Source organism: Gouania willdenowi, chromosome 21 (assembly GCF_900634775.1).
Source record: "Gouania willdenowi chromosome 21, fGouWil2.1, whole genome shotgun sequence".
NCBI classification, from domain to species: Eukaryota; Metazoa; Chordata; class Actinopteri; order Blenniiformes; family Gobiesocidae; genus Gouania; species Gouania willdenowi.
This window is the reverse complement of record NC_041064.1, coordinates 6,958,374-6,980,435: the sequence shown is the minus strand read 5'-3', so window position 1 is coordinate 6,980,435 and position 22,062 is coordinate 6,958,374. Positions and strand designations below refer to the sequence as shown.

The window sequence follows — 22,062 nt, the reverse complement described above, 5'->3', positions numbered from 1 at the left end:
GAGTTTTTAGTGAAGCTTGTTTTCATAGGTCTCAATAGTCTTTCACTGTGGTTTTGACCAAAGCTAATCCCCTTCTTTATGCCCAGTCATTTTTTTCTCTCTCACAGCTCTTTATTGTTGCTTTTCTCATTTGTATGAATAAAGAGGTGACACTGCTGTGTCCTGAAATTCAATCATTTCAGACTTGGCTTGAAGTGGGCTTCTCTGAATTTTTGCTTTTTTAAATTATTCTATGTTCTAAAGTTTGCTCTTGTGTTTTGCAAGTTTGGACATATCTTTGTCTGTTTAATATATGTGCCACCTCAGCTTTAGCTTTAACTAAAAGGATAAATTGTTGGAACAATTATTAAAAAGGGTTTGTAAATTCCCCATTGCTAATGACATCACTACATGGCGCTGTACTGCCCCCTGTTGGTGGTCAATGAGCATTAACTGTTTGTTTTTGTTTAGTGCTGAGTCACAGGTTTACATTTACTGCTTTGTTTAACGATGAACTAAGAGTTTCCTAAAAGCAGCACCAATGCTTTACAGCACAAATGGTTTACTTTATCACAGTGGGGGGGCCTCAAAATTATGATTGTTTGATGTGAGGGCCACATTATCAACATTAATGTCAGCATTTAAAATTATGACCAATTAGAGCTTTAAAACAGGAAAGGAGAAAGGGTTTTGTGTGTTTTGGAGTCATTTTGTGTATTTTTGTTGTATATATTTTTTTGTCAGTATGTGTATATTTGTTTTGTGTGCCATTAGTCTCTGTGCATTTTGTTGTTGATTTTAAGTTTTCCGTTATTTGTAGTCATGTTCTGTCGTTTTAGAGTAGCTGTTTTTTTTGGGTGTCATTTTGTATATTTATCATTTTATGTATTTTTGTTCTCTTGTATTTTTCTGTCGTTTTTTCTGTCATTTTGCGTATTGCTTCTGTTTTGTGTGTATTTTCCTGCAATTTTTTGTGTTTTTTGGAGTAATTTTGTACATTTACTATGGGGGGACCGCACAAATTTAGACCAGCATGTGGCCCCTGGGCTGCCAGTTGACATTGTCTGCGTTACAGCATTAATGTATGATACTAGTATTAACACTTTCCTACCTTATCTATCTTGCGTTTTTGTGCTCCATAATTTCAGTTTGTGCTGTAGAATGATAGGGGAATAGTTTTGCATATGTCAAAGTTCTTTTACATACCATTGGTTCGGTACTGTCCTGAATATTAAAAATGACAATAGAACAAACTTGAATAACTCATCAGGTTTGTGCCCCAGAAATGTTCTTTGTATGTATATAATGAAATCTACAGTGAGCTGGTGATGAGCTGTTATTAAAGAACACTGATCAAGGAACATAATATGGAAGTGTGGGTGCACACTATCACCACTAGGTGGTAGTGTGCACCAACTCACTTAGTATTTGAAGATTTGTTTCATGTCTTCTGTTAGTGTAGTTTTTACCTAAAACTTGATATTCACATTAACAACAAACAAACAAAAAAAAATACAGTTAAGCTGTTAAAAACTAAAATAAACAAACACATGTCCAGTCAGCTGCTAATTTGTGGAAAGGCCTCGTTTGTCTAACATTTATGGGACAAAACAATGAGAGCTAATCAGAAATAAAACAGGTGGGTAGTTATACATGGTTTTTGTTGGATAATTCTTAGGAGGAAAATAATGTTAATATAAATCTGAGATTTATTGTCTAAAAGTTAACAAAAAATAAAAACTCTTCAGAATACTAAAGAGTAAAGCTAATATACCGTATTTTTCGGACTATAAGGCGCACTTAAAATCCTTTAATTTTCTCATGGGTCTTATAATCATGTGCACCTTTATGTATGAAATTAATATGTCAAAATGTTTTAGTATAACTTTGATAAACTATGAAGCTGCACTGCTTGATGGATTTTTGGCGCTTCAGGGCTACCATAGTAAGGCGCCTCTATGTACCTGTACTGTGCTTCAACATACTGAACTGAAAAAGCGAGTGTAATGTTTTATATTTTATGTGTTAAACCTGAACAATGTTGAGAGTTATTGTTAATGAGTTGAATAAAGTTTGACTTATTTTACTATTTTGTTTCGCTTAATGAGCCTTAATAATAATAATAATAATAATAATAATAATAATAACAACAAACAGGTGTGCCTTATAGTCCGGTGCGCCTTATGTATGAAAATAGACCCGGTCAGACCCATTCATTGATAGTGCGCCTTATAGTCCAAAAAATACGTTACTTTGTCAGAAGGTTAAAATAAAAACTTACAGTATGTATTTCTATTCATAACATATTTTACTTATAATCATAAAAATATAAAGTGCCTAATCATCAAACTAGTGGGAGTTTAGAAAGGATTGCTGTAATCACACAAACCATATTAATGGATGCTTTAGTAGTTTCAGCCAAGTCAAAACATTCACACAAAAAACAGCCATTTTACAAACATTGTATTACCTGCTGTTGGAAACGAGAAAAGCTAGACTCATGTGTACAATTCATGTGGAAAATAAGATGGATAACTGCAGAATCCTAATGCTGCCGTTAGATGGTGCTGTGGAGTAGTCTTACTTTTGGCTTTCTTTTCCAGTAGTTACCACAGCAACTATTAAGGTTGGGTTTTTTAACCTTGAGGTCACTTGGAGAAAAAAAATGGGGTCCGGTAATAACGAAATTAAAAAAATACAATATTAAAATGCTTTTTTAATATTTTGTAATTTGTATTTATTTATTTTTATTGACTTATTTTGCAGAATTTGAAAAACAAGGCATAATATCACAGAAATAGATATAGTGCAGGAAATTTTATTTATATAGTTTTTCTTTTTCAAATTAAAACACTAATATAAAATGCAGCATAAAAATATCTGATATTGTCACTTTGTGCACTAATACTGGCTACTCTGTATTTGTAACACGATATAAGAAACACGATAAACTAATTTTAGAGAAAAGTGTCCCTGGGGTCACCAGAAATGTGTAATATAAAAATGGGGTCACAACAAGAAAAAGGTTGGGAACCACTGTGTTAAAGTATAGTTTAATATGTTGTTCACTGACAAATAAAGCATATTTACTTGATTAAAAAACTTAGGTCACAACATAGTCGGAGGACATTACTTATGAGATTTAGAAGACTACAGTGTAGGGTTGCTCGATTATAGAAAAAAAATAATAATCACGATTATTTTAGTCATAATTGAAATCACGATTATTCCAACAGTTATTTGTCAACCAAAAAGTTTTTTTGGTACAAAAAATATAAAATATTCTTTAAACAAAAAAACCCTTCAAACACTAAAATCAAGTCTGTTCACTTTTGCACAAAACGAAACATTTCTTGCACGTGGTGTCTTTGCTCTACGTCTTCATCGAACCCAAAGTGTTCCCATATGAGAATTTGACTTGCCACTAGGGATGTAATGATTCACTCAACTCCCGATACGATTCGATTCACGATACGATTCTCTCGTGATTTATTTTACAAAATGGGATTGTAGACAAATGACTGAAAAATATTGCTTTATTTTTGGTGGAAAAAAACTGTACTATTTTCCTTTTTTTTTTTCAATATCTAAAGAATCCCTTGATAAACTATTCAAAACAATCCAGTTTAACTAAAAATAAATCCTGAATAAAATAAATAAAGGAATAATGCAAATGAAGAAGAAGCCTATTAATTTAAACTAATAAAACTACATAATAGTTCTTTTTCTTTTTAAAAGTGCAACTGAAAATGTATTTTGTTCCTTAACAATTGGACTTAAAAAAAACAGTCTGCACTGTATTTACATCAGATATTTGTTTGGACCAGCAAAGGGCGCTAGTAACCCAGTGGTCGGTTGGCATGCAGCTATTCTTGCAGTGAAGAAGAGATACTATGCGCTAGCAGACAGAGCTAATAGAAAAACGTGACTTTTACAGATATTCACGTAATATTACAGTTATTCTTTCGGTGCTAAAGGGGTAAGGAATCATTTATGAACATGTTTAAGAGTAGTAGGTGATTCTGCCCGCCGCCTACGCTTCTGGACAAGAGAAGGATAAATAGATGCTGTTTAAAAAAAAAAGTACAGCGATTCAGTTTTCAGAGTATCGTTATGAACCGTGATACCTATGTATCGATTTTTAACTGCCTAATGATTAATCGTTACATCCCCACTTGTTTACCAAGCGTTCTTGCTGTGTTTCTCCTGCCATGTTTCAATACCTTTCCTTGTGTTGGCCTGCAGGCTCACTTTAGCTTTGAGAGGGGCGGGGCGGAGGGGAGGAGCTTGCATGTGCGCGGGTTAAACAACTCAAAGTTACTATTAATAACATGTGTGTCAAGCTTTATTATTTGTAGATGTCCAAAATAGTGGGTTTGTTTTTTTTAGCGAATAGAACGTGTAAAAAAATATTTTTAATAATTGTTTTTTCCTGATTCAATTATTTTGTAATCGTTGATTGTAATAATCGTATTAAAATTTTGATTAATTGAGCAACCCTACTACAGTGACATCATTAGGTCAGACGTGTGGAGCATGCACAGGAGCCATGATCAAATGAGACGTTCATGCCTGCTGGTAAAGCCCTACAGGAAACAGCAGTTGGTTAGCTTGTTTGCGTAGGTCTGCTGTCGTCAGAGATTTAAACCTGGTGACGTTGAAGCCGTCGCCGTTAATCCGCTCATAGTTTAGTGGCCTCATTATTTCAGTATTGACTAGTGTCTTACACTTAACCTATTGTTTGCTTGATAAATTCATAGTCATATGAAAATATTTTTTTTTTACGTTTTTTTAAGTTTTTAACAAATAAAGGAACATTAATATTTGTATTTTTTTTTTCCCCAGCTTCTAAAAGGCCACTCGGCTACATATTCTCTACAACATGTGTAACAAACTCAAGGCTGGGGGGCCCTTTAGAGCATCAAATTCGGCTCGCTCAAGAAGGTAAAAATTATAGAAAAAAACATGAAACATTTTGTAAATTACCAACTCATTCAGTTAGACAGCTCAGCCCCTCCAAATACAAATTCAATTAAAATCCACAATATTTGCAGAGCTTAGTTTTCCACTTCTTATATCACATGACTGTAGTCATTTTATTATCTTAAAATGTGTAAAGAACTGTCCATTTTTGCAAAATCATGGAAATTAAAGGGAAGCGCCTGCAGGGATTGATATACTCACATACTTTATCATTTATATATATCATTAATACAAGGAAGTGCAAACCAGGGCACATTAATGTTGAATTTTTTTTTTTTTCTTTCTTTCCTCACAATAAATCTGTGGCCCACTTAAGCTCAAACTGGTCCGTATTTGGCCTCCGAACTAAAATGACTTTAAAACCCCTACTCTACAATCTTTCTATTGTAATTCAAACATTCAAGCCATTTTATCTGAGTTACTCAGTAGAAGTGTTGAACAAATATGTGGCTGAATCTCTTGTTGGGAGTTGCGGAACGTGTGATAATTATGGGTGACTCAGATGTACAAATTCAACAAAGAATCATCAACAGCCTCCCACAATAAGCACGCATTATCTACTGACTGTGGTAGATGTGGTGCATTAGTGAGTACCAGTAATCAGTTTTGCCAAGTATTTTAGTGGACCATGCTCATTGCTTAGATACTCAACAGTCTTTGTTGTGTTGGCTGCACATATACACTTGCTATTCATTTACTGATTTTAATTTTCAGTTTTGAAGATTTCAAACATTTCTAGTTGAAGGAAGCAATTCACGCCAGGCCTGAGCACGTGTGACACGTAAAGTCGTGCTTTGGCACAGCACGACTTGCAACATAGCTGCCATTGGGCTACTGATAAAACTTCCAGTTAACTTCAAAACAAGAGCCCCATTTACAAAAGGGTTAAAAACTAATGGAAAACAAGAGATGCTTTTGGTTTGAAAATAATTTTACGTTCCGTTTGCAATGCATCATTAGTCGGTTGAATAGGGCTAGTGTGCCCACCGTACACACTACTGAATTTCCCCATATAGTATACTGTACATCCGCGTATTTCTCGCATACTCAATCTTTTCATACTATCTAATGTGAACGCACTACATACTAAATTTGATGTTTGACTTGACTAGTACATTAGTCTGCAAGTTTGTCAAACATGGCCTTTGATATCTTGCAATGCAGGCTTTTGTGAGGCGGGTTATAGATTTATCCTTGCTTCTATACAGCTAATTAAACTGAGAACTTGTTACTAAGCTTATTGTAGAAATGCATGATGATTTAAGCATGCTGGAGCACGAGGCATCTAAAATATGCTGGATCGTGGAATCCATGGAAGATTTTGGACACCGTATTGGACAGTCTTCATCCAAACCCTTCTCCTGCTCTTTTATTGCCGCTATTAGCATTGTTCTTGCCCTTTTGTTGTCTGAACTCAAAGCGCTGTGTGTTCTTTGGCTGCTAATCCTTTTAATGCCATGCTTCACTCCACAATTTCTAACCTGTTGCTCACACAAGTTATGCAACGTCGATCTGTTCGGGGTGGAGGGTGAAATATGGAGAGATTTCCAGTAATTTTTGGTAAAGAAAATTTCTTTTTTGACTTCATGTAAATGGTTTGGCCACTTCTTAGGAGTCATGTTTCTCTTCTTCAATTGTTACATTTCTGCCACATTAAAAAAAAAAAAAAAGGGATTTGCTTCATGTAATTTGGTTTTCATAAGTTTAAAAAAAACTCACACAGTTAAGATTATAGGTGGTAGAATATTGCTCTGAAGTAATTACAAGCCAACAAATTGGCATGGAAATTATAAGAGAGGTGGGGAAATTTTGCTCAGAGATAAATTTAGGAAATTGCAGATCGATGGTTACTTGACCCACATCAATGCTGTTACAATAATGTGACTTAAATTGAAGCTCCTGTGATGTCAAAGCTCTCTATAATTGTAACTTGGTTTGGCAAAGTAAATCAAGTAAACTGTGTCAAACGCTACTTTAAACATGGATCTAGGTGGGTTTGTCCTCCTGTGTTGTCTTAAAGTCCATGACTTAATGATACTCATGGTGAAGCAGTGAATCCAGCTCATTCTTGCTCGTGTGTGTGAGTCTACTATAGAATGAGGACTAAGGACTTGCTGCTGTCAGCCCAAACGCTCCAATAGCACCAGTCTCTTACATATGGAGGGTAAAACGACTACTCATCATTCCTCTCATCTGGACTGACTCACTCTGACTAGCTCTGAGCTCTGCCGTTCTCCATATTGAGAGGGTGACTATGGAAAAATTTCTGCCAGGGGTTACTGGTAACATCTCTTTGGCCTTTCCACTATCAAACTACAGCTCGGCTAAAAGAAAGCATTTACAGTTCACACTGTCAATGGGCTTTTTTTTTTTCAATGCTGGGTCATGCCAGGCCCCCATTATTAACATTTCCACTGTGTCATCTCCAATTCACTCCCAGGCGTCCACAATTCTCCTGCTGTAAGAAAGCTTTTTTAATGTGAAGGGAAATATGATCCTTGATTTTAGATATTAATTTATTTTTTATATTGTCATCAAAATGGCAAATTTTATCATTTTACTTTTTTTTTTAAAATACGTTTCCTCAGATAAAAAGTTGCGAGAGAAGCATCAAAACTGATTCTCAGACTGATTTAGTTTAAATCACTTTAATGTAATCTCAAAGGAGTTTTTGCTCCAATTGCAACTGAACAAAGTGATGTTAACCTGTAAACATTAGTACCCATTTATTTTTAACTTAAATAGGTACTAATGTTTACAGATTAACATCACGATCACTATATTTTGCTTTACACAAAACAAAGGTTGAAGTAAATTTCCTGAAAAAAAGTTGTTTGAATGAATAAAACCATAACATATTAAAGCTAAATAGATTTAATATTCTACTTTGAATTGGGGTTTGAAAAAAATGCATTTAGTACTCGACTACTTGTACTGTCCATTGCTGCTCCTGAAATGTGCTTTACAAATTTTTCTTGCCTTGACTTGGAGCGGACATCCGTCCACACTGGTAATGCGTAAAAAGGGGTTCACATCACTCCATAGTTTTCTGTAAAATTTGGTGTATGTTTTATTTTGAAAGCCACAAATGATGATTATGTCGGAGAATAGGCCTGAAGAACATGTAAGGGGACAAAGAAGACATTTTGTCTCTCTTGACAGTGTTTACCAAAGGATAAATCCTAAAGAACAGGTTTTAGCAACAAAATGCATTTTTGATGTTGAGTTTTCAAGAAGCTGTAAATTCTGGTCTGTTAGCAAACTTCTCGGTATACCATTGTTGAGCTGTATGACTTCCTAGAATAAATTTTTTTGCACTGCTGATTCATTCCCGGCATGTTGAGTTTGTTTGGATAAGTCAAATCCACCAAACTGCTCTTGGCCTTTACTTGTTGTTTCTTGGTCGGCTGTCTCTAAAGCCACCAAAGGCCGGTGAGTGCCTGGTGTGTTCTCTGTGCACAGAGGCATTAATCCATCCTGAGGTTGACTTTTTATGAGAAATGACAAGATAAGACCCTAAAGCATGGGCTCTCCTGTCTATCACACAGAATGCTGACAGTGGACAATGATGTGCAGTTCTGCAATGATGATATACATTTTATGGATCAACAGCAGGAGAATAGAGAGAGTTTGGAGTGGATTCGTTGATAATGAGCAAATAGTTGAAATTGAAATTAACTGTACAGCCGTACAACTGTGCACACCACTTGGTTGAAGTTGTGTTGAAGTAACGAAATCATTGGGCCACACGCTAATCTCTGCTGATGGTTTATATAACTCTGAGCGTCACATGATCACACGTCACCACCCACCCAGCAACTGTCCGTCTCCACTAATTCTCTCGTCTGCCATTCAATCCCCAATGGATGACATGGAGAAACACTGAGGCACACACACACACACACACATACATACATCTACCATAAGCCTGAGATCTACGGTGCAGCTGCAGTCATTCGTGCATTTTGGGCGCGACCCAGATCTGCTCACCGCATTTTAAGAAACGGCGAGGGGTGCTGGAATCAATCAAACAAAGACGAGCAGGACGCACTGCTTTGGTACTTGGAGCGTGTGTGTGTGCTCCCTCTGACAAACGGCTCCATGAGAGTGCGGGGAATACGGGTGCAAGGCCATGACGAGATGGCAATGAAGCTTTTGTTCTGGGAACTGGAGCAGCACCTCAAAAGGTAAAAAAAAAAAAAAAAAGGGGAGAAGAAGAGGGGTTCCCCACGGAGTCAGACCATGCACTGTACACAGACCGATCACTCGTGGAGCTGCACACAAAGGGCTGCACTGCAACCTTGTCCCTTGTGTTCAGTCATAGAAGCTTTAGAGGTGCTTTAGTTAATGCAGGATGTTTAGTCACACTGTAGGTTCTTTAAGTTTAATAGCACAGCTTTGCAGTAGATCAAGTGGAAGGATGACTTCTAATGTATAAGATAAAGTGTAGACGTCATCAGTATTCATTCTTCTCAGTCAGAGCTACGACTCCCACAACATGTTCCTGTTATAGCTGCTCAAACAGTGGACCATCTGGTCTTTATATGTGACAATTCTACTGCTTTCAACAGACAGTTTCCCACACAAGTGATTGATTCTTTACTTTGTGTACTTTTAAAGCACTGGCATTGTTAATCTATTTAAATACCTAAAGTTTAATGGAGTTGTGCAGATAAAAATCTTATACTATAATATATTGGAACATTTTTGAGTATGCACGGTGGGCACATTAGTCATAATCAACCGCCCCAGGATGCATTGCGAGCTGAATGTATAGTTGTCCTGGGACGGGCCTCAAGCTGAAAATCAAACATCCCCTTTTCAAAACAAAAGCATCTCTTGTCTTTCACGCTTGTTTGGAAGTTAACCGGAAGTTTTGTCAGTAGCCCAATGGAGGGTCTCCAAAAATCTCAGAAATGTCGGCATTTCATGGATCAAATGACCACATGTTGATATTCTACTTGGTCACTTTCTCGCTTAAAATGTTTTCAGAACTTTTAAAGGTGGAGAATCAACGGATATATTTAACCTCAGTGTGCTTCAGGTTTTTGTCGTTGTAGGTTCCAAATGCATCTTGGGAAACTTGGAAGTATACTTTAGTGGGAGCGCTCATCATTGGTCACGTATAGTACGGAGTTTGCCATTTCTAACACAGCCTATGTCTAAAAGTAGAAGTAGTTTCAATACACATTCCTGTTGATTAGTCAGCTTTGTACAAGTATCGGCCGACTCTACTATACTTGTTATACTGCCGTAGGTCACTGGGTCAAACTGTTTTACTTCAGCTCATCTACCAGCTGGCTGACTTTCATGGCATGCGTTAAATACTCACAGATGTTGGCAATTATAAAATAACTGGACGGTTGAAAAGGTAAACAGCCTAACCTCTTCTTAAAATTGATTAGATGCTTTTCTAGTCACTCTTGACACTGTATGCCAGTGGGTTGTAGAACTTAGTTTACAAACAGTCACCTTATCTTATTCTAATGATGACTCTGACCTGTGTGGTATCTGCTTGTATTCCAGGAATGTGGACTTCAAACATACAAATAGTGTTATTGATTAGTGATTTGTTTTGATGTATTATCTTGGAATTGCTCCCAGTCCACAGGAAGTGGCGTGACAGCATTACACACAGGGTTTTATTCCAGCAGACCTACCTTTTTGAATGAGCTATTTGAGTGTGGGTAATTGGCTAAAACCTTTCCAGTCAAAGACGAGATCGGAAGAGATTAGCTTGACTTAAATCTTCTTAAATAGATCATTGACTTCTTCGTTAGCTCTTGTCATGTAAGGTGAACTGAAACAGTAACACATTAATCTCTAAGGCATGATGCTTTAATGGCTCTTGATGCCAATTTCAGAATTAACATTGAACCACTGTTTTGACACTGACCTCACCTGGTAACTTGGTTTAAATGCAGTTTGTATTATAGTTACTGTACATCACACTTTAGTTTCTCTATTTAGTTATACATCAATGTAGACATTGGAACGAACACTTCAAATCTTCAACAGAATAAGATATATTGTGAAAGGAGGCCAATATTGTCTGATTGCCGTGTGTGTGTGTGTGTGTGTGTGTAAGGGTGACATTTTAGTGTGTGTGGAATGTTTGTGTGGCTTTTTTTATTTACCATTGGGAGGTGTTTAACATGATGGTGTTTAGTTGCTGCCTCAGGCAGAAATCCTGTGTGGAGAAATTGTTTGGTGCATTTTGAGACCCAAATACTTCCATCTGAAACTTGTTATGTGGCCACTTTATGAATGTTTTGTGTAAAATTGGTCCTTGAAAGATTCAAGAATACTTTTTAAATTTGTCTTTGATTGAATCTGACCAGCATTTACCATTTCTTTCATTAAGCTTCATGCCATGTTTACAAATTGTTTTCATTGCCTCACGTTTATCGAGTTAAGCTTGGCAGTTTAATTTTTAAGTCTTTATTTCCCAAAATGTCTTTACATAACGGCACCATGTCACTGCCCTGCAGGTCCCACATTACCACACACAGCCACACGGGGGCAACACGCACACACAAGACGGCTCTAAGCTTCACTTTATTTCTTTCTATGGCTGCTTGTAGAGCCTTTTTTATCCATATATAAACTCCCTTTCGGTAATTGTTAGCGATCATTATGTTATTTGTTAATTTTCAGTTGTTTTAATACAAGTTCTTCCTTTCAAAGATGTCTTGTTAAGTGATCAGTGACTTTAATCTATAAACAGGTCTCCATGTCAAGAATTGACCCATTAAGTTTGTTTACATTGCGGTTGTGTTTATGCGTGACTGATTACTGAATACACTGTAGTTTAGAAAGGTTTTGGTCTTCCTTTAGTCTGTTCGTTCTAGTAGCATGCAGAAAACTGCAAAGCTTGCAATTGTCTTTTATATCATTAATTGATTAATCTGCTTAAAATACATAGATTTTTTTATTATTAAAATAATATTTTACTGCAGTCCTCGACCTCTCCTGTTAAGACGTCTTTCCTTTTTGTTTGATGCCAAATACAAATAATTTTTTATATCGCCAATGACATCAATTTGTGCTAGATTTTTAAATGAAATGACTGATGTCAATATAGTAAGAATATCACAAAACTGGAGGGAGTAAGTACAGAAACCTTATTCTGGAAATGTTTTTTGTAGGGGTGCACCACTTTTTCCTTAACCGATACAATATCGATACTTGTATATACACATTTGTTGATCTCGAATACTGATACTGATATTTATGCCACACAGACACACACAAAACTATTAGGCAAAAAGCAATGAATTGGAAGATGAATATTTAATTTTCTCCATATTGCTATAAATATGTATCTTTTTTTAATGACTATAAAACTGTCATTTCAAGCCTGTTAATCAGTTTACACATTAAGTATCCGTGACACACCCAATACAGGTCCATGACCCACCAGTTGAGAATCACTGATGGCTTAGGAATGAATGGAAATATGTGACCTTTAATATATTAGTGCATTATCGACCTGATACCAGTATCATTATTGGTGCATCCCTAATATTTAGTGTTATAGTTGTATTTAGTGTTATAGTTGTTTTATTTAAACTGATTGCACTAAAACAACCAATCACAACTAAGCAGTGTAGATGTTTTTAAGTAAACTGTCCTGTCTCTCTGTTCGCCCCACTGGCTAAATGAAAAATGTCTGTGTCCTGTAAAGCTGGCTTTGTTTAGACCCCCTGATCCAAGCCATGAAATAAGTAAATGTCAGGATGTGCATATTTCCTGGCTGTGGTGAAATGCTTGGAACGATAAATCGCTGCTTTAAGTGCTGACTCTTTCATTCAGAGACGTCCTGATGGATGTGAAGTCCTGCACAAATTCAGTGCAGTAAATCTTCCCTGTTTTTGTTCCTCTTTCTTCTGTCTTTGCCATCCGGTTTTCCCCGGTTTCATCCACCGCCCTGTACTCTGAATATTTTATGCAAACGAGCATCAGCTGAGCGGCAGGTGGGGGCGGGGCCTGGGTACGTCAATAAACATTTCCTCCGCTGCGCCCAATCAGCTTTCAGCTCGTCGGTGCGTCGCAGGATAAATTATGTGCGTTGCTCGGGGCCCTGCAGTGAGTCTGTAGTGAACCGAGGAGATGAGCTGACCTTGGGCTGTGGAGCTGGAGCTAGAGCTGAAAGAACCAGCCCGTGTGGATGTGTGTAGCGCAGCTAGCACCGAGTTAGCCTCACGGTAACCGGGGAGCAGCTGCACCATGAGCTCTCCGTGCTACTCCGTGGCTGCTATGGACCTAGGCGTGTGTCAGCTCAGAAATCTCTCCATATCGTTCCTGTCGTCGCTGCTGAGCGCGGACAGCGGCTCTCACGTCCAGGTGGACAAAAGGTACAAAAAGTGTGGGAAGCGGGCCGGTGCTCGGTCGCTGGATGCTGCAGTGTGTCCTTCCCTTTGTTTCACACTGAGCTGTTAGCGCGAGCCCGATAGGAATTTACTGGAAATGAAGATGATGAGCGGAAGTGCCTTCATGGTGGTTTTAATGTGACAAAGGGACTAACATTGTCCTTTTCTCTGTGTTGCAGCTCGTCAGGAGCCAGTGTGGTGGCCATTGACAACAAGATAGAACAAGCTATGGTGAGTAAACAAAAACATTGAAAACATACACAAAAAAATAAAACCGTATCTAATCATTTAAATACACTTAAAATTTAAAAAAAAAAAAAAAAAAAGCTTACAGCAAGGCAAATGTATTTGTATAGCGCTTTTCATACAGAAGGCTATTCAATGTGCTGTACATGATTACAGAACAGTCCCATTAACTAGGATTTTTTAAAATATACCCAATGAGACATTTTAAGACACACATTTAATAATGATCATAATTGAAATAAAAATAGCTAAAAATAATTTATCATCTAGTGCAGGGGTGACGGAACTCAAGTGTGCCACAGATTATAGGAGGGGAAAAAATAACTACTTTGAATATGATACCTAGTTTTCAATATCAGTTCAATTCACTTTAAAAAATATATTATTTAGAGGAATTTTTGTAAGAAATGTGATATAAACAAAGGAAAATTATTTTTCTGTGGCACTATATCACATATGTCAAACTCAAGGCCCGGGGGCCAAATCCGGCCCTTTAGAGCATCCAATTCGGACCACAGGAGAAAGTAAAAATGACAGAGGAAACATGAATTACTGTGTAAATTACCAAATAATCCAGTTGTAGATATTTCCAAATTCACCAACTCCACAATATATTTACAGGCTTACATTTTTTCTTTTATATCACGTGAATGCAGTCGTTTTTAATTGCAAATTGTGGGAAGGACTCTCAATTTTTCCCACAAATGTTGCAATTTCTCACAAACAATTCCACAAAATTCCTCTAAATGACAAAAGATTGTGACAAAATCAATAACTTTTTAAGCAAATTGAACCGATATTGAAAACTCAAACACAAGAATGTTAAATTTGTTTTTTTCCCCTCACCTAAAATCTATGGCCCACCTGAGGTCAAACTGGTCCATCCTTGGCCCCTGAACTAAAATGAGTTTGACACCCCTGCACTAGATTTAAGAAAAAAATCTATTTTTTCAGTTTTATTATGTATTATTAAATTATTTATTTTTTATTTTTGCAACAAAACAATTAGTGTTTTATTGAGAACTAAATAACTTCTATCTTAAAGATGATATATTTATATTTTAGGTGGGATTTACCTTAGCTTACATTTACATCAAACTTAATATCACAATGTTATCACAGTATTATTCTCATCACTGACAGTGTTGTTTATTACTATATTAAACTGTAGTGTTTTTCAACCTTGGGGTCGTTACCCCACGTGGGGTCACTAAGCATTTAAACGGGGTCGCCTGAAATGTGTTAAAATATTTACTCATTGAAGAAAAAACAATTTTTCCTTTTCAAATTAAAACACAACGTACAATCTTTAACAACTGTATGCCATACCTTCACTTTATCAAATATAAATCTAGTTCTAATTAAATGCAGTATAAAGAGAAGAGAAAAAAGAAAAAAATCATACACAGTATAACAAACACACCACCAAAAACTCATTCTAAAAAAAAATATTTAAAAAATAAATGTAAAAATGGGGTCACAATCCAAAAAAAACTGCTTTATGTTGTCGCTAACCTTTTTTTTATATTAACCTGGCTTTTTGCATTAATGAAGCTGCTAAATACTTAGATTTTTCCCTCAGGATTAAAACTCTCTATTTAGGGACAGAATTGTGTGTTAATCTGTGTGTATGTTGGCTGTAAACTCTGGGTTTTGTTTTCCTCGTCCACATTCAGTCAGTCGATCTGTTGTCGAGGCGTTGCTAGGCAAACTAAAAGACTTACACACCCGGTTATAAATATCTCACGCCCTGATTGGCTGTCTCCTAAATGTGGGCTGAGTAATGACACAGCACCTTGTGAACATGTCCACGCACGCACACGTTTTCTCTGCATCATCTTTTTGTGATATTATTGTCACATTACATCAGATCACTTTTTATCTTAATTCAATAAATGTAAACTCTAAATGCTGATAGTTTGCTTGTATATATTTAACAGATACCTCCATGGTAAAATATTTTATACATTTAATCCTTCTATATTCTCATGCACTTTTTCCCACTGAGACGTATAATCCTACATGACTGTACATAATGGATAAATTAGGGTTTATTATGGTAAGTGTTACCAATGACGTGAGTTAGACTAGACGGGCCTTAATTACAGTTTGAATAGAGAAACATGCAATCCGCCTACGTTACAACAGTTTAGCAAACGTGTCTTTATGTTATATACAGTGTATGGATGTGTGTTTTATCAACAAAGGATGAATATTTTATGAACAAAGGTCATTAATAACACAATCTGCTTTATAACTCAGAATAAAAAAAGCAAAACACGACTAAATTAAATTTAAGAAACTTTAATTATTAACACTGTCAACATTAAAACTTTAAAGCCACTGATAAATAAAGAAAAGCAAACTTGTGCAAAAAGTCTTAGGTTTTATATATAAATGCTCACAGCTCTAAAAGTAATAACATCTCAAAATCACTATTTTTATCAATTACTGATCTAGTGAAGGCTGCTATAACTTCATACCAAATATTCCACTTTTCACCTTATTTTTTGTAAATATAGCATATTTAGTGTTTTTCTCATTAAAAAAATTCGAAAGTTGTTAAAAAAGATCTGATGTGAAAAAAACGGGCAATTTATTTCAATGACATTTTGAAGACACTTTTATGAACGATACCGTTATGGTCTGACTTTTAGAGCTGTGAGCATTTATTGAAAAAAACCTAATGTCTGAAAATCAATGTTCCTATCAATTACTGACCTCGTCAAGTCTGTAATGAACACCAATACGTGCAATATATCATCATGATAATTTTATGCTTACCTAATTGTACCCATGGAATTAGGAAAAATCATGAATTATGAAGCAAGTGAACTTATTTTTGTTTTATTGATAAACATTAAATGTGATCAAATTGACCCCATGGATAATACTGTATGTTTAAGATGTTTGCTGAATAATGCTGATGTGATGGGGTCTGTTCCAGGACTTGGTGAAGAGTCACCTGATGTATGCTGTGCGTGAGGAGGTGGAGGTTCTCAAAGAGCAGATTAAGGAGCTCATAGAGAGGAACTCTCAGCTGGAGCAGGAGAACACGCTGCTGAAGACCCTGGCCAGCCCAGAACAAATGGCCCAGTTCCAGGCCCAGGTCCAAACCGGTTCTCCCCCAGCACCGACCCAGTCGGCCGCCATGCCGGGTCCTCCCGGAAGCGCCGCCTCCCAGCCCGCCACGCTCAGCTCTGGCCCGTTAGCGTAGCGTAGCTAACACTGACTGATTGACTGAGTGTTTGCTGCAGAGCCACACTTTGCCTACTATGGAGGGATCAGGAATTTGCACATTTATCTCATTAGGACGGATTAATAAAGGGTGACAATCTGAACACGTGGTGAATTATTTGGAGCTGCAGAAATCATCCAACTCTTGCCAAAAAAAAAGCAACTTTGGTCATTACCTAGAATGTCTTACATGAACAAACAACAACTATGTACTTAAGTATAGATTTAAAGAAAAATCACTGTGCCTGTGTCTGGATTTTAAGTGATGTCGATTTTACTGACAACAATAGTGGGGGGAAGAGGATTGTACTGGTTACTTATTTAGCTGAATGATAATGATGTACATAAAATAAGTTTTGTGTAAATGCTAAAAACAAAAAAAAACCTAATGTTTCAGGTTAGGAGACTTGAAAGAGAATTTTTAAAAATAAAAAAAAGCCTTCAAAGATCGGCAAATAAAGAATGTGAGCGAGTCCCCATCTGGAATGGGGGGCGGGGTCAACCTTTGGCAGCATTTGTGATGTTACTTAAGTTTTGGGGGCGTCCGACGGGAGAAATAAGACATTTTCTTACAGAGATGACGATGATGATGATAGTCTATTTTCAGTATTTCTTGTTCTGCCCTCGACAAAAGCTCATCATCATCGCTGTGTTCTCGACCCGTTTCATGGCATGTTGTTGTAATTCTACGGGTTTGAGATGTTGGGCTTTAGCTGCATTTTTTGGGGGGGGCGTGTGATGTATATTTCTGTATAGTGTAAAGTATCGTGTAAAATAGGGAGGTGAGGAGGAGGAAGAACAGCAGATGCTATGTAGGTCATTTACAGATTTGATGCAGATAATGTGAGACAAGTGCCCAGTCTGCATCGTATATTTTTAATGCTGTATTTTCAGGACTGAGGATCGACATGAATTTAGGATATTTAACTGACAGAAAAACTGCAAAAATGGCTTCGTTTTTGCTTTTTCTTTTCTTTTTTTCTTTTTTTTTTTACCCCTCCCCCTGAAATATTGCACTTTTTCTTAATTTTTTTTTTTGGACAGTGAAGTACTTTGGGATGAAGCGTTTATCTTTAAATAAATCTACACCATCTAATAATAATAATAAAGACGGCAAGACTCTTCTGAAGATGTTCTTTTTATTTTATTTTCTTTCTGTGTATCGGTCGTATGCTCTCATGTTCTGTGCATGTTTACTCAACGACCGGATGAGAAATTTGTAACATACATACTACGATTGCACTCGACAGCTGCACCTCACAAACCTTCAATAAATATGCTTAAGGACAGAAATAAAACCACGTGGTCAATGAGTCATTCTGTGGATTCCTCTTTACTGCTGACTTTTAACATTATATGGAATAATTTCACTTGGATTTTTACACCAGTAACCATGTGTGTGACGCTCTTTGCTCAGGAGTTAAAAATGTAGTCGATTCTCTAGTGGGGAAAAACATGTATAGCACAGGCGATATCCAAGCAATCTTTCCTTGATTTGTGTATTTTAAAGGATATTTGTGGAGTTCTGTGTGAAATTGCAGGATTTTGAAGCAAATGTAATGTCCTTAAGACAGTTTTCAGTAAAAAAAAAACAAACAAATTGGCTTTGTGACTTTAGAGGGACTGATCTATCTGCAACTGATCAAATATAAAGCAGTCATGGTCTGATTTTGTGCTGCCTTCAAGGGAAGTGCACAAGATGATGGAAAAAAAAAATACTCAAAAGGACAACAAATGAGCATGAAAATAACTGAAAAAAACTCAAAACAACAAAAAAAAAAAAAACACAAAATGCTGTTGGGATCCAAAAAGACAACAAAAATTACAAAAAGAAAATACAAACCCTTTGTCACTGTCTGTATTTGAATTTATGTTGATTTTACTGACAACAGTGGGAGGAGGATTCTACTGGTTACATATTTAGTTTAATGTACCTAAAATAAGTTTTGTGTAAATACAAAAAAATAGTGTTTCCCAAAAAATACATGAAATGACAACAAATGTCCATAAAACAAACTGAGAATAAAACAAATCCACAACAAAAATGACTCAAATCAGGCATAAAATAAGTGACACTAAATGACTCCAAAAACACACAGAATCCTTGGTTCCTAACTGTGCTCACGTAGTGTGGGAAGTGTGTGGACTTGTACTTGTTGAAAGGACGATCAGAAGTGGACACTTGGTAAATGCTCAACATTTATTTGAAAAAACATTCTCACACAGAACAAACCAACAGTTATAAATATGGCACATTGTTAGTGAGAATCACACACACACACATGTGCAAAGTGAAAAATGAAACAGATGTTTTCCAGCTGTTGTGGTTTGAGACTGTCCATAGAAAAGCTGTCAGTACCACAGTCTGTAGCCAGAGTGTGTCATAGCCAGGCTCGGGGAGGGGGTTGCAGGTTCTCCTCCGTCACATTCCCATACGAATGCTCTGGATGATCTGAAATATGGCTGAAAGGAGGCACAGAGATCAGGTGTTTGACTCATAGATACAGATCTAAGCTGTTTTTCATTTTATCCCTTCAATTGCCTTCTCTCAGAAATGTGGGTGTTTTTCACATTTTTCATGCCTTATACTGCCTTTTCACCCCAGTTTAAGTGTGGTCACCATATTTGAACTAGTTTGTAGGGTCTTATGATAGCCTAATCGCAAAAAAAAAATAAAATATTTTTTTTTACTTTACCTCAGAAAAAAAAAACAATTTAAATGATCATTTCTGAACCAGAGCCTTATATAAGTCAAGATTTTTCCATTTGTATTCCTTATAATCGCCTTATCTCAGAAATAATTCATTTTTTTCCCCATTTTTATGCCTTACCTCAGAATAAAAATTTAATTTTCTTTTTTACATTTTTATCCCTTAATATAGCCTTATCTCAGAAAAAAAAGAAAACACAGTTTTTGCATTTTTATGCCTTACTTTACCCTTACCTCTGAAATGTGGGTGTTTTTCACATTTCAACCAACTGAACCTATTGGTTTGCTCTCTCTGAGCTCTCGTTTTGATTTAAAGTTGGTGTAATTTAGACTCGGGGCTTAGTCATCACACTGCGCTTTGTTATTAGTTATAAGTCAAATTTTTACAATGATAATCTAGTTGCATGACTGGTTTGGCCTCGGTGGAAATACGTTTTTTTAAAGGACTAATAACACAACTGTACGCTCATATAAAGAAGCAAAATTTGTTTAAAAAGAAGTAACTAAATAGTGATTTTGTGATATTTTGGGCGTACCTGATCCACACACAACAAACACAAAGAGGGCGAGCAGCCAGGGACCCACAGGATACTTCTCCTCCTGAGGCCGCTGTAGGAAACAAACACACACATTACCCATCACATGACAAACACTCACAAAAAAGTAAGTGTGCACATCCACTAAGAGGTCATTTAGGTTCATTGTCTGTGGTTTTAAACCAACAATCAGCCCTTCTTTAGTCTTCCACAAACAGGCTCATCAAATCCATCCAAAATAACAACAGTGTCTGCGCCAGCGTCTAATTACTGAGAGAAAGGTGCAGTGTTTGCTTTTCCTGTGCCGTGACTCCTCCAGGCTTCCTGATGATGTCACGTGTTTGGATACAGTTGGGTTTGTGTGGGAGGCCTTTTTACACCCAGGGATGACACAGCATAAGAGCAAATCAGTGGCGAAAAATCACCTTTTCTCAGAGTAAATGAGCTTTGTGGTGTGTGTGTTTGAAGATTAAGTTTTTCCAGTGACTCACACAACTGTCACTAAAAAGCTGAGCTTGTTAAAAGAGTCAATTGTGCTTTTCTTGTAAGTTCATCAGCTGAATCATATAAACATAAAAAGTATTTACTATTATTAATCATCATTAATGGGTTTACAGTTTATTTTGTGGTCAAACAATCTTCTTTACTTCACATAATAAAGTAAAAGTTTATAAAAAAAAATTGAAAAGCTACTTTATATTTGAGCAACAAAGGGACAAATTAAACCAATTATAAAACCTAATATTAAGAGTCGAAAGAGGAATAAGAAATAAAAAAAGGCAAAAACTTTCAAACACCTGAGAAACTGAGATAATGCTACAGTAATGCATCAAAACGGGCGAAAATGTTTCAAAAAAGTTTGAAAATTTTTCGCACATAATGCATGAAAACGCAATAAAGCACAAAAATTGACAAAAATAAAAAAAATCACCCAAAATCGGACGTAAGGCATATTTTTTGAAAAATTTCAGACAAAAAAAAATTGAGTTAGGACCATCATTAGAGCCTAAAAACTACTGCAAATATAATGCACATACTTAAACAGGGCTAAGAAAGCAGTAAGGCACAAAAAATGACAAAAAACTAAAATCACCCAAATTAAAAAGTTGAAAATTTCGCAAAAAAAAAAATTTAGTTTGGACCATCATTAGACCCTAAAAACTACTGCAAATATAATGCACATACTTAAACAGGGCTAAGAAAGCAGTAAGGCACAAAAAATGACAAAAAACTAAAATCACCCAAAAAAAAGGAAGGCTATAACAAGGCATTTTTTTTGAAAATTTAAAAAAAAAAAAAAAATTGAGTTAGGACCATCATTAGACCCTAAAAATTACTGCAAATATAATGCACATACTTAATCAGGGCAAAGAAAGCAGTAAGGCACAAAAAATGACAAAAAACTAAAATCACCCAAATTAAAAAGTAAGGCTATAGCAAGGCATTTTTTTTTGAAAATTTCAAAAAAAAAAAAAAAAAAAAAAAAAAAAATTGAGTTAGGACCATCATTAGACCCGAAAAACTACTGCAAATATAATGCACATACTTAAACAGGGCTAAGAAAGCAGTAAGGCACAAAAAATGACCAAAAACTAAAATCACCCAAATTAAAAAGTAAGGCTATAACAAGGCATTTTTTTTGAAAATTTAAAAAAAAAAAAAAATTGAGTTTGGACCATCATTAGACCCTAAAAACTACTGCAAATATAATGCACATACTTAAACAGGGCTAAGAAAGCAGTAAGGCACAAAAAATGACCAAAAACTAAAATCACCCAAATTAAAAAGTAAGGCTATAACAAGGCATTTTTTTTTGAAATTTTAAAAAAAAACTACTGCAAATATAATGCACATACTTAAACAGGGCTAAGAAAGCAGTAAGGCATAAAAAATGACCAAAAACTAAAATCACCCAAAATAAAAAGTAAGGCTATAACAAGGCATTTTTTTTGAAAATTTAAAAAAAAAAAAAAATGAGTTTGGACCATCATTAGACCCT

At 36.0% G+C, this 22,062-nt stretch overlaps 2 protein-coding genes across 4 annotated transcripts in view; one reads left to right on the top strand and one right to left on the bottom strand.

Moving 5' to 3' along the window:
- LOC114455203 (TSC22 domain family protein 1-like) overlaps positions 1-18,115 on the top strand; it is a 31,400-nt gene extending 13,285 nt beyond the window's left edge. Inside the window, exons 1-3 of one of the 3 annotated variants that reach the window (XM_028436276.1) lie at positions 8,816-9,149; positions 13,514-13,565; positions 16,528-18,115. In XM_028436276.1, the coding sequence (XP_028292077.1) occupies positions 9,064-9,149; positions 13,514-13,565; positions 16,528-16,797 (408 nt within the window). In that variant the 5' untranslated portion in view covers positions 8,816-9,063 and the 3' untranslated portion in view covers positions 16,798-18,115. Of the gene's footprint in view, positions 1-8,815; positions 9,150-13,008; positions 13,320-13,513; positions 13,566-16,527 lie in introns of those variants that run through there. The other 2 variants (XM_028436275.1, XM_028436274.1) reach the window with 2 other exon arrangements.
- An 888-nt stretch (positions 18,116-19,003) lies between these two features.
- LOC114455204 (stress-associated endoplasmic reticulum protein 2-like) lies at positions 19,004-20,194 on the bottom strand. Its single transcript, XM_028436277.1, has 2 exons — positions 20,064-20,194; positions 19,004-19,280 (listed from the first exon to the last, which is right to left on the bottom strand). Exons 1-2 carry the CDS (start codon positions 20,164-20,166, stop codon positions 19,240-19,242), a joined length of 144 nt encoding a protein of 47 aa, XP_028292078.1. The 5' UTR covers positions 20,167-20,194; the 3' UTR covers positions 19,004-19,239.
- Between the last annotated feature and the right edge of the window lie 1,868 nt (positions 20,195-22,062).

Bases quoted from the DNA above. Each gene is read 5' to 3' on its own strand.
- LOC114455204 (XM_028436277.1), bottom strand. From the start codon at position 20,166: ATGGGTAATGTGTGTGTTTGTTTCCTACAGCGGCCTCAGGAGGAGAAG. The intron at 19,281-20,063 runs GTACGCCCAAAA...GCCTCCTTTCAG, and splicing joins GTTTGTTGTGTGTGGATCAG to CCATATTTCAGATCATCCAG.